This window comes from Sphaeramia orbicularis, chromosome 5 (genome assembly GCF_902148855.1).
Source record: "Sphaeramia orbicularis chromosome 5, fSphaOr1.1, whole genome shotgun sequence".
Taxonomy (NCBI): Eukaryota; Metazoa; Chordata; class Actinopteri; order Kurtiformes; family Apogonidae; genus Sphaeramia; species Sphaeramia orbicularis.
In genome coordinates this window covers 43914499-43928154 of record NC_043961.1, presented here as the reverse complement: position 1 = coordinate 43928154, position 13656 = coordinate 43914499, and the positions used below count along the sequence as shown (strand labels likewise).

The window sequence follows — 13656 nt, the reverse complement described above, 5'->3', positions numbered from 1 at the left end:
TTAGTGTCAGATGTGTGCTTTAATAATGACAGGACCAGTGTGTTTTGACTAGTCATTAAACACAGACTGGAACATGCCATTAGGTCCAGGTTGGCAGATATATGAACACCTGCAGGAGGTTCACTGTCCTTCTGTTGGAGGAGCTGCTGCAGGTAACACCTCTATGTTCTTACATTTACACAGAAACTACAGAGCACCAGAGTAGTACGACAATAGTAGTAGTAGTAATAAGGGAGTAGTACTGTTGTAGTGGTAGTAGTAGTAGTTCAGCATATGAACGCCTGCAGGAGGTTCAATGTCCTTCTGTTGGAGGAGCTGCTGCAGGTAACACCTCTGTGTTCTTACATTTACACAGAAACTACAGAGCAGCAGAGTAGTACTGCAGTAGTATCAATAATAAGGGAGTAGTAGTACTGTAGTAGTAGTACTAGTAGTGTGATAGTAGTGCAGTACAGCAGTAGTAGTGTAGTAGTGTAACAGTAGCACAGTTTTAGTGTAGCTGTAGTGCAGTAGTAGTGTTGTAGTGGTGGTAGTAGTAGTAGTGTAGTAGTGGTAGAAGTAGTAGCAGTGTAGTAGTGGTAGTTGCAGTGTAGTAGTGGTAGTAGTAGTCATGTAGTAGTAGTAGTAGTAGTAGTAGTAGTGTCAGGTCAAGGAAAAGCAAACATGTATGAGAAAAATCAAAATTATTCTTAGGATTTACTGCATGGACTCATTTTTAGCTTAGAATCTCTGTTTTTTGAAACTGTTTTCCAATTTTCAACTGATTCAGTAGAAAAAAAGTTACAACTGACAGAACAAAAGTAACTTTCAAATTTATTGACACCTCTTGGGGCTGATTTTTTTTTTTTTTTTTTTACCACATTTTCACATTACTATTATTTTGTCCAAAAATTGAAAGTAACCTGTTTTTATTGTATTTATTACTTGTATTCATTCATATTATTACTGTCCTAAACAGATTTTCACACATTATTTGTAGAAATGGCACATTTTCAAGATTTATAACTGTGTGGCTCCAATTTTGTGGGTGTAGCTCCATAACAAAAAAACCAAACAAAACATGTTTTTTAAAGTTTTTTTTTTTTTTATTATTAACTTTTAATTTTTAACATAATTTTAGACACCTTAGTCACTTTTTACAAGACTTGAAAGAAAATGTGTATATTTGATGTCCATTTCTGTAGCTCCATAACCAGTAGTGGAGCAACAACACAAAAAGCACTTCATATACCCTACATTACTTATAAAATTTGCATTTTTTGTTGTAAGTTCACCATTAAATTGCATACTAATTACAGACTAATCATTTACAGACACATAAAAAATTGCAGTACTTAGTGTCCATTTTAAGAGTTGAAAGCTTTTACAATATGCTTTGATCTGCCACCTTAAAGCAAGCTGGCAGGCTGTAAGATATGGTGTTGGCCATTTTAAGTCAGTGCTCCTGAGATTCAAAGACTTTTAAGCCGGAATTGGTACAATATAGTACATGTGATAATTAAGTGTGATAATTAAGTTCAGATCATGCATTGGTGAAATGCAGAGTACTGACATTCTTTAAAAGACAATCTACAATATAGCAATTTACCATTGTTTTTTAAATAGGTATACATTACAGTGTTTCCTGTGGAATTGATCTCTTGGTGTGGTGGTTTGGAATCTGGGAGAGGGGTGTACATATCACAATGGGTCACAATGGGTACACACGGCACGGACCACAGAAGAATTAAAGTGAAATTTACCGCTCATTTAAATTTTCCCTGCCTCCTAAAGTTTTGCAAACTTTCATTTGAGGGGGCAGGGTGTGTGTTCTGGCCTATTATATATTATACATATGTACAGTATGTATACTAAGTCTAACGTGATGATGATGATTTTTTTTTAATGAAATGCACAGTGTGGCAGCAGGGATAACCTTACCAGCAGAAACACCGCCTTATTTTTATGTTATATTGTTTAATGATAATTTTAATATATTCATTGTTATAAAGTTTGCATTCAATAACTTATGGACCATTTGTGACTTGCTTTTTTTTTTTTTTTTTTTTCTTTTTAACAATAAAAGTCTTCATGCCATATTGACATAGTGGTATGTTGCTCTATAACCACAGTGAACTTGTAGCTCCATAATGGATACTCTTCCCCATATGTTCACAAGTACACACCTTTGTTGCTAAAAATTTGGCAGTATGATAGATAAATACAGGGTACCCAAAACAATTGACATCATTTGAGATTTCTTTATCGGAGTAACAACATGGTCAGGAGAAATTATACTTAATAGGATTTATTTTGGACATACAGTGTTTAATCCTACAAATTTCAAATGAAAAATTCTGGGGGATGGTAATTTTTTAATGTTCCAAAGTTATTACAAATGTTCAGTGTGCTCGTGATGCGGCACAAATCAAGTTGGTAGTGGAGTTCCTGCCACACTCAGGATATAGACCAGTCCTTTCATGTAACCCCACAAACAGAAATTGCATGGCGTTAGGTCAGGTGAGTGTGGGGGCCCTTTAAATAGCACGTTGTCTCCATCCAAATTATTAGGTGATGAAATGATGTCAAATTTTTTGGGACACCCTGTATGTTATGTAGCATATCCATGCCAATTTGTAACAATATTTGAGCAAGAACAGCATGTTATGCACTTTTGTGCAAACCATAAAAAACTGCTGTATCTTTTCTGTAGCTCCACAACTGAACATTTTTTTTCAAATTTTCACAATTAAAAATAAAGTTAGGCAAATTACCACCTTTACCAGGTTAAAGTACTTACAAATAGCTACAGAAATATGTATAATAAAATGTGTAGGTTTTTTATTTTAAGAGTTACAACTTCAACAGCAAAACTGTAGCTCCATAACCACTGACCTGATCCTTGACCAGAGTAGTGGTGGTGGTAATAGCAGTAGTAGTAATAGCAGTAGTAGTGGTGGTAGTAGTAGTAGTAGTAGGTGTAGTAGTAGATTAGTTAGTTTTATTCTAAGTAGACTGAACGGAATGTAACAACCTTTTAACAGTGAAATGTTACTTTGATGAATTTAACATTATATATATATATATATATATATATATATATATCTCCGTTCTGTTTTTTCCAATTCTTGTATATCTTATCAGTGGAATTCAAAGCTGATGTTCTTTAAAGCAGCGTATGACATTCATCACCAATTTTTCATAAAATCAATAAAACCAGAGTGGTAGCCTAAGTATCACGAAGCCGTGAGTCTTTCTGTTAGTACGCACCAAGGTTTTACAGATTTCATGAAACATTGGTGACAAATGTCATACGCTGCTTTAAAGTAAAATGTTAATGTCAAAAACTGAACCAGTGTTTTCTCTGGAATCTTAATATTGCTATGGTGTTTTGAGCAATAACCTTTAAAAAGTTAACAATACAGTGATAATTAGACAAAAAGTTTTTTTCAAACCTGTTGTTAAATTGGGAGTGGAAAGTCATTTAATTTAGTGTTTCTACATCACGTGGAAGCCACTTGGATTCTATTGAAGTTTAATTCCATGTTATCACTGGTAGTATTTGGTTGTACTGATGTGGAAACACTGACCCAGGCCTGGTGGAGATGGAGGGGGAGGTGGAGGGGAAAGTGGAGATGGTGGGAAAGGGGAAGGTGGAGATGGACATGGAGATGAGGGGGAGATGAAGGGGGAGATGGAGGTGGAGGGGATGGTGGAGGGTAATGTGGAGATGGAGGTGAAGTGGGAAGTGGAGGCTCAGACTGCTCTGTGATCATCTGCAGGGATGCGGTGGTGGTTGGTGGTCGCCATTCTGTTCCTGCTGGTGGTTCTGATGGTCCAAGACATCCAGGCCAGAAACAGAACACGGAACCAGGACAAAGCGACCCGTAGAAGGAAGAGGAACCGGGTCAGTCAAGGTAAGACTCAACATAGATGGAAAAAAAAAGGACAGAACTGCAAACTCATCTCCAACAAAACACTAATAAAAGCACGGCGCTGACAGAGGTTGGATTATACTGACAGGCGGAATTTGGAAAAGGGAGACATTAGGTATTTTAGGGAACAGAAACTATCTAATGACTTCTGTCAGTGTGAGCTACTACTACACTGGTGCCAACTATCAGTATTTATTTATGGGTCTTGGCTGTTTTAGTGCCCCCTCTAGTCCAGGTAAACACTCATGATCCGATCCAGTCACATGGATGTTCTTTTCTCGGAAGCTTGATTATAAATGTAATCAGTGCCTTGATTTTGTTCCAAAACTTGTGATTGAAGACTGGGTTGGGTTTTAGTCTCAGTACTGAGGGTGTGGTGGGGAGCAGATTTAGAAAATACAGGACTTTGACAGCAAACACTGGGGTTCACATCTGATTCCAGTAAGATTTTAGTTTTAAAAGTACTTTCTTTATGATAATGAAAAGATCCAAATCATAATTGTTAATAATTCTGATGTCAAACCAGTTGATGATGTAAATCCACTTGACGAAATTTGCTATGGAATGTATATGTTTTCTCTGAACATTTATGTTCAGGACCAGCATTCTTGACATTTGATCAAGTAGTGAAGGGCGTGTAATTACATGTAGCAAAAGGCTTCAGGACAGAGTCAAAGTCAGGCTTGTGATAATACCTTCACATATATGATACACACTGTACCAACAACAGGCCAAACACCGACAACAAGCCAGCAACTGGCAACAGGCCAACGACCGGCCAAAAACAGGCCAACAACTGACAACAATCCCAACAACTGGCTGACAACAGGCCAACAACCAAGAAATAGCCAACAACAGACCAACAACCGACAGACCAGCAACTCAAAACAGGCCAACAACCGGCCAACAATTGCCAAGTGGCCAACAACTCCCAACAGACCGACAAGCAGCCAACAACTGACAATCAGTCAACAACTGACAACACCCCAACAACAGGCCAACAACCAGCCAACAACTGTCAACTGGCCAACAACTGGCCAACAACTGACAACACCCCAGCAACAGGCTAACAACTGACAACAGGCACACAAATGACAAAAGGTCAACAACTGCCAACTGGCCAACAACTGACAACCACACAACAACTGCCAACTGGCCAACAACTGGCCAACAACTGGTCAACAACTGGCCAATAACCAACAAGAGACCAACAAGTGACAACAGGCCAACAACCGAAAACACCCCAACAACAGGCCAGTAACTGACAACCAGCCAACAACTGACAACACCCCAACAACTGACAACTGGCCAACAACTGACAACGCCCCAGCAGTGGCTTTGTCTGCCTCAACTCAATTTTAGAAACACAGACATGAACTACATATAGTATACTATACAGTATTATATATATAAATACCAGCGTGTTGACCCATGGGGAACCATGGATTCTAGATGTGGTAGTTTCTATGCTAGGGAAAACTTAATTTCACATCATGCAGTGTGGCACTGCACTTCCCGTCAACCATCATGGACTGAAGTTAGTAAATACATCATTCCTGTTTTTAAACTTAATTTCCCGTCATGCAGTGTGGTACTGCGGTTCCTGTCAACTGTTATGGGCAACGCAACGTGATTGTAAGGCTATTGTATTCCAAAATAATAATATCTCCCAAAATACTGGTCCTATCAACTTGCTGAGATATTTAATGTGGAGATGGGACTATACTGTTGGTACCAAATTGGCCAGTTAAAAACATCAATTTCTCAGAAGTGTGCAGATACACACACACACACTCTGAGGCATACATGAGAGATACGTATGTATATATTGTGTGTGTGTCTTTCATTTGTGTCAATTTAAAGCAAAAGTTATATATATATATATATATATATATATATATATATATATATATATATATATATATACATATATATATATATATATATATGCATTATTATTATTAAAATCTGGAATTATTATGTAAAAAGCCTTTGATGAATAAATGACTTGCTTCCATGTGTGTGTTACGGCCTTTTGTCAATAGATTCATATAAATATGAGTGTGTTACAGGTCGTGACCGAGCCAAAGGGTGGCACCGCAGACCCCCAAGGACCAGACTGGGTTCTGGTTCCAGTGGCCCAGTGGACCCTACAGAGCACCATGGAAACACATTATACCTGGAGTACAAGAACCTGCCAGAACCACAGTCCAACTACACCATCATCACAGGTCAGTGACATAAATCTAATTGTGAAACTGTGGAGCCAAAATGATGACTTTAATGTTTGATATTGAAAATAAAATTTCTCATTGAAAACACACCCTGATGACAAAAAGAAACATTGGCATTGAAAAACAGGTATTGTAAAAAAAAATAAATTAATGAAAAAATAAAATAAAATAATAATGACATCAAAACAGCTATTGGCACTGAGAACATTTTGCTGAAGTCACGGACATCAAATATTATATTTGTTCTTTTTTTTTTGTATTCTGATGTGTTTTTGAATGAAAATCATATTTTTATTTGCTGTCACTCTTTTATCAATGACAGTTCATAATTACAATAACGTTTTTCTTTTTTGATCAGTTTTTTTTTTTTTATGCAATTTTTCACTTTCAACTACCTGTCACCGGGATGTCACTGGAAGGGAGCATTTGAGGGAAAGGCTAGGAGGACTTACTAGACCCCTGAGTATAAGAGCTATCTTATAAAAAAAAAAGAAACCAAAACTCAATCAGAATAAACATCTAGAACCACAAAAAATAAATAAATAAATAAATAAATAAATAAATAAATAAATAAATAAATAAAAAAGAGCTATCTCAAAATGTCATCTACAAGTTCACCTGGAGCTCCCAAACCACAAGTAAATCTGTTTCTTTAAGCCGTAGTTTATCAAGAAGTGAAATGGACTTAAGGTAATTATAAAAAGATGTTATAATGGGTTTGCTGCGCAGCAATGTCACTGCTGTCATGTCATGTCATTGCTGCACAGCAATTCAAAATTCAATTCAAAAGTCCTTGCTGTGGCACAGCAGCAATGACATCGGCCTCAAACTCCTTGAGAAGTGAAAGAAATCACAGAGCTAAACTCTTAGTCATGATCAGCCAAAGGTAGCTAGCTAATGCCTATGAGCTAACACTGAACTTGTAGATGACATTTTGAGATAGCTCTTATACTCAAGGGTCTAGTAAGTCCGGTGGGGTCCAGCCGACTGAGCCGAGTGTTGCTGTTTTCAATATGCAAATAATATGCAAATCGTGCCCTCCTAGCCCTTCCCCTCAAACCCTCCACTCCATGCTAAAAAATGTGACAGAAAGTTGAAACTGAAAAAACACAGTAAGCGTAAAAAAAAAAAACTGTGATCAAAAAAGAAAACCGTCATCAAAGTTAAAAACTGTCATTGATTAAACAGTGAAATCAAATAAAAATAATATGATTTCCATTCAAAAACACATCAGAATGCTAAAAAAAAGAAACAATATAACATTTGATATCCCTGTTTTAAACTTCAGTGAAACATTATCAATGCCAATACCTGTTTTGATGCCATTACAATTTTTTTTTACAACACACATTTTTCAATGCCAGTATTTCTTTTTTCAGTTTCAGGGTGTGTTTTCAATGTGAAATTTTATTTTCAATATTAAACATTAAAGTCATCGTTCTGGCTCTATATAAATCCAAACATTTCCATCTTTTTAACATCAGTATCTGTGAGAAACCTCACCGTGAATATTTCTCTCGCTCATTATTCCATTTGATGCATCCCTGACATGAGACAATTCCAAAGTTGTATGGTGATATCTTTGAAAACTGAATAAGCACAAAACGTCACACAAACCATTACGCTCCATGCTCAAATGGAAGCACTTCTTATACTCATTCTCTTTGCAGTCAATAAAACCACACATCACTTCTATAAGAACACAAATTAAAATCTATCCACAAATGTGTACGCAGTGAATTAAACACTAATTATCATTAACATTTTAATTTTCTTATACATATCAGTTTACTTCGATGCCACCAAAGATTTAACACATAAAATACACTGAAATACTCATATAAATATTTGTAAATGTAATGCTATCTGTCTGTTCTTTTGGAAAAGACTTAAGATTATTTTTTCTAAATCCTCATGACTTGATTTAAGGTCCATAGATAGATAAACGCTAAAAACAGACATTTTGGTTGAAAACTTTTGTCACAACTTTTGACAGAATTACAAAAACACACCAGACATTAGAAACACTCCAACACATTCAAAAACACACTAAGTCACATTCTTTATGACTTTAAACATGTTTGACTAACGCTGATGAAAGACTTATTTGTGACCTGAGTCTACCTGACTGTGACTGGGGTCGTAAACACAGGGATGAAGGATTTACTGACACCAATGTTACTAAAGGACTACTAGTAGTATTAGTGGTAGTACTAATGGTAGTAGTTAGTTGTATTAGTAGTAATAGTGGTAGTAGTAGTAGTAGTAGTAGTAGTAGTAGTAGTAGTAGTAGTAGTAATAGTAGTAGCAGTAGTACTAGTGGTAGTAGTAGTATTAGGCGTATTAGTAGTAATAATGGTGGAAATAGTAGTAGTAGTAGTAGTGGTAGTGGTAGTAGTATTATTAGATGTATTAGTAGTAATAGTGGTGGTAGTGGTAGTAGTAGTAGTAGGAGTAGTGGTTGTAGTTGTATTAATCGTAGTATTAGTGGTAGTAGTGGAATTAGTCGTATTAGTATTAATAGTGGTAGTAGTAGTAGTAGTAGTAGTAGTAGTAGTGGTAGCAATAGTATTAGCCATATTAGTAGTAATAGTGATGGTGGTAGTAGTAGTAGTAGTAGTAGTTTTGGTAGTACTAGAAGTAGTAGTAGTAGTCGTAGTAGTAGTAATAGTGGAAGTGGTAGTAGTAGTAATAGTAGTAGTAGTTAAAGTAAGAGATGTGAGAACAGCTGCACAATGTTTAAAACAAAGTAAAGCTGTAAAGTATGTGTGTTTGTGCAGAGATGACAGGGTGAAAACAGCCCAGATCATAGGGGGGTGTTTCAAGAGCCCAGAATGGAGCCTCTTAACTCCCTCTGATACAGAGGCTCTATCACAAAGGCCTGGTCCAGCTCTATCAGCTGATTGGTCCAACTCCATCAGCTGATTTACAGTCTTCGTGTGTGACTCAGCGCTGCCTCTCAACACATAGCCGCAGTTGAAACAACACAAATTATTGCTTTGCCTCCTTCTGATGCTAAACTACAGGCTTCATACTTGACTAGACACCCACAGTAATTACTGCAAGGGATGAGGATGAAGATGATAGGGGTCTGCACATTACGGCTGGACAGAATTAGTCTGAACCACATAACCAAAGAGAATGCAAAAGGAAAAAAGGACCAAAAGTAGAAATCCGAACAGGATTTTGTTAATTGAAATAAAAAAATAAAAAAAAAAATTTTAAATTTTTTTCAAAACATTAAAACTAAAACAGTAAAAACCACAATAAATAATGCAGCATGAACTACAATGAAAAAGAACTACTGAAGTACTATCGAAGTCAGTTGGATTTGAATAATAGGGTTCGGGGTTAGGGTTCGGGGATAGGGTTAATGTTCAGGGGTTAGGGTTCAGGGTTAGGGTCAGGAGTTTAGGGTTCGAGTTCAGGGGTTAGGTCTTAATAGAGAACCTTCAGTAAACAGAGGTTTAGGGTTCAGGGGTTAGGGTAAGGATTTGGCAGTTAGGGTTCAGGGGTTAGGTCTTAATACAGGACCTTCAGTAAACAGGTTTTCAGTAGACTCTTTCATTTGACCATTTCAGACACTATTACAGCCATTCATCCCATTAGAGTTAGGGTTCAGGGGTTAGGTCTTAATACAGGACCTTCAGTAAATAGAGGTTTTCAGGACACTCTTTGATGTGACCGTTTTCAGACACTATTACAGCATTTCATCTTGTCAGAAACAACGAAAAATAACCCTGATTGATGGAACATCAGTTGTATTAGTTTTACAGTTGTATTACCACTAGATAACAGGAAAAAAATAATGGAACCTGTTTTGAAAAACATCATAGAATATAAGCAGTGTTCTATTTAATAACCTAACAATGTATAGAAATAATGGAAAGAGAACTTGATCTCCTCAAAAGTCCAGTAGTAGATAGTAATAGCACCAGTAGGTGGTAGTACTACACCCATAAACTGATATAAAGTGCCATAAACTGTCAAACAGGGGAATGTGTGTTGAATGTGTTTTGTGTTGAGACACTGAACTGTTGTGTGTTTTGTGTGTGTTTTGTGTGTTTTCAGGTGAACACAGTCAGTGTGTGTTCCAGGGTGGGATGGTGTCGGACCAGGACGTCTGGTCTCCAAAGCCCTGTGTTACCTGTCTGTGCTCTGAAGGACAGGTGCTCTGTCAACACATCACCTGTCCCATAATGCACTGCTCCTTTCCCATCAGCACTGGGGAATGCTGCCCCATCTGCACGGATCCAGGTAGAAACACCAAATGTGAACAATCCATGATCAACATCAAGACAACCTTTAACTGACACCATGCTTCTATTTATTTTACAAACAGCTGTGATAATGGAATTTTTATTTTCCTGTCTTATTGTAGAAATTAAGTAAGAACTAAATGAGGAAAATTTAATATAGAATTCAAGGATAAAATGATAATAATATAATTATGATACAAGTTAAGTCTAGTTAACAATCATCATCATACAACATCTAATCTATTGAAAAATACTATTATAAGAGAAACTCTGAAGTCCGATACAATATGGTGTGTTTCACAAATTAATAAAATCTGGTTTGGATTTTGGAATGAATGGGTCAAATGACATGGAAAGGTATAGAAAATTGGCATCATTTTGGGTTAAAATATTTAATATATTCAATGTTGTATGACAATGATATTTCATTCATTAGCATTTCTGGTCACCATTTGGCTTTTAGAGCTACAGAGACTAATTTCATTGATTTAACTGATTGGGGAAATTCCCTATTTCAACAATTTCAATAAAAAGGAAGAAATGAAACCAACCAAAAACAGCATGAACGACCCAGCAGGCATCAGTCCATAAGGTGTGGGTTAGAGTTAGGGCTAGTCTGATGGCAGTGGCTATGACGAATCTTCTATACCCTTCAGTTGGGTTATGGTTAGTCTAATGGCAGTGGCTATGACGGATCTTATACACCCCTCAGTTGGGTTAGGGTTAAGGGACAGTGTTAGGGTTAGTCTGATGGCAGTGGCTATGACGGATCTTATACACCCCTCAGTTGGGTTAGGGTTAAGGGACAGTGTTAGGGTTAGTCTGATGGCAGTGGCTATGACGGATGTTCTGTACCCTTCAGGGGCTTGTTTCTGGGTTAAATAGTGAACGTAGCCATTTGTGCGCCCTTTAGCCCAAATGGTGAGCTAACGATGGGTCGGAGAACGCAGAGGCTTAATGGACGCAAAATCTGCTTCTGGGCTCATTGCATTCGCTAAAACAGGGGTCACCAACCTTTTCTCTTCTGTGAGCTACTTTTACCTAATGAAGTTGCCGGAGGGCTACTCTAATTTAGCAACATTTATTTACATAGCTATTTTTCATACATACACATATTTTGTATCATGCGTTTGTAACATTGTGCTCTTCATTTATTTTATTTATTTATAAAGCTTTGCTTTAACATTTACAATACTTCAAAAGTGTTAATATAAAACTATTATTTTACTTTAAGAAAATCAAAAGTAGAAAAAAAAAAACAAATACAAGCATTTGCATGCTGTATTCCTAAATATTTTAATACTATGTCAAAAATTATGAAATGGAACAATTCTGCATATTTTATAGAATTACTAAAAACAAATAATACACACCTGTATGTGCATTTTTAATACTTTGAAATTGTGAAAAGGAACGTTGTTACTCACACAATAAAACTTCACCAGCATGTGCTGCTGTATTTCTGAAGGATTTGACCTTTTTTAAATTCACATATGCTGTCAAAACATATCAATTAAAACCAGAACTTTGTGCACATAAATCCACCATCCCCGTCACTTCTACAGTCATCACACTGGAGTAAAACGCAGAGGCACCTGTTCAGGTCCGACTCCAGCTGTCTGAGCACATGCGCAGATAGCGCACATATGTTTGCGCTTGTCCAGGATGTGAACCACTTTACTGATGCCTCGGTTGAAGCGCTGGTCTTGGTCAGTTTAGTGAACATGGACTGTTGTTTTTGGATTTTAGTTTTCAGCTCTTTTACCTTCTCTTCACGGAGGCTGATTTCCACCAGAGAATCTCCAGAAAAGTTGCTGTGAACTTTGGTGAAATTCCGCTCCACATTGCATCTTTTACTGACTTCCAGAATGCGCCACAGATCAGATACACACACACACACTCGTCTTTCACATTGGTCAAACAGAAGTCAGTGCCTCATCGTTGGTGAAAATAACTCCCTGACTATACTTGGCCGACATCGTTGCGGGGCTAAACCCACTACCTGCCTGGCATCTGACTCATCCTGGGCCCCGCCCCTCTCCAATGACAGGCAGCAAACCAGCGCTAAAGTTTGATTGGCAGCTAGTTGACCGTTTCATCTCGGGAGGGGGACACTTGTAATTTTGAGTGGGTGGAAATTTAGACCTGTTCTACCAAATGACGAATCAACTTTGTGTTCTTATATTAGTGACCCTTGGCGAACCACCGGTAGATCGCGAGCAACGTGTTGGAGAACCCCGAACTAGTTCTATTTTAAGAGCAGGCCTGCGGGCGACTCGCGTGGTCCCTGCGGGCGACCTGGTGCCCGTGGGTACCGTGTTGGTGACCCCTGCACTAAACCATCATTAGCTCACTATTTGCATTGAAAGGTGTTTGCGAAGGGGTGCGTTCACTATTTCACCCAGAACAACGCCTCCGGTGTTTCCAGTCATCTGACAGCATTATGGCTAGTATGAAGAATTATTTAAGGCTATCTGTGACTCCGGACCTCCTCCCTTACCCTCACCTGTCTGGATGGACCTCCTCACCCTCATCTGACTATAGATGGACCCCCTCAGCTGTCTTCATGTGCCCCCACCCTACTGAACTGAACTGAATTATTTACACACATATATTGTTCATCCAGTTATTCCACACTGGTGACTTTGACAGAACTCTAAATGGTAACTGTTGGCCGTAACCACACCAAACAACAGGACAAACAGATTGTATACTGAACTCTGTTCCGTTCCTCTCATCCACACGCTCATATCTCGTTACGCATGCACGCTTGCACACACCCACTGGTATGTGTGGCACCGGTTCACTGGCCCTGCCCCCATACGGTTCTCATTCATTCATTCATTCATTCATTCACTCACTCACTCACTCATTCATTCATTCATCTCTCAAAGCCACATACACTTTGTCCTGAAGTAATCTATATCTACCCATAAATCGATGCAGAGAATAAACTTCAGTGAACGGATCAATCCTTACAAGGTAAATTTGTTTTTGTCAGTATAAAATGTCCTTGGGAAAAATCATATATCATCAAAGATATTGTCAAACTTCTGTTATAAATCTTCTTTTCAAATGTAAATATTTTAAAGGAAATACGAGACAGAAGTGAAGTGAAATGAAGCTACAAGAATACATCCTAATTCTCCAAGGTCCACATTAAAATCAGCCCTGGTACAAGGAACTGGGCGAGCGCACACTTTTAACCAACTCGCCCAGAAATGGGATCATGCATTTTGCATTGCGTTG

The 13656-nt window shown here is 37.8% G+C and overlaps 2 protein-coding genes across 4 annotated transcripts in view; one reads left to right on the top strand and one right to left on the bottom strand.

Moving 5' to 3' along the window:
* Window positions 1-13656, bottom strand: part of cenpp (centromere protein P) — a 375236-nt gene that overhangs the window by 63752 nt on the left and 297828 nt on the right. The gene's annotated exons all lie outside the window — the stretch shown is intronic.
* ecm2 (extracellular matrix protein 2, female organ and adipocyte specific) overlaps window positions 1-13656 on the top strand; it is an 83334-nt gene that overhangs the window by 33189 nt on the left and 36489 nt on the right. For both annotated transcript variants that reach the window (XM_030133495.1, XM_030133494.1), the window contains exons 3-5: window positions 3762-3896; window positions 5987-6145; window positions 10220-10405. In XM_030133495.1, coding sequence (XP_029989355.1) covers window positions 3764-3896; window positions 5987-6145; window positions 10220-10405 — 478 coding nt within the window. In that variant the 5' untranslated portion in view covers window positions 3762-3763. The remainder of the gene's footprint in view (window positions 1-3761; window positions 3897-5986; window positions 6146-10219; window positions 10406-13656) is intronic.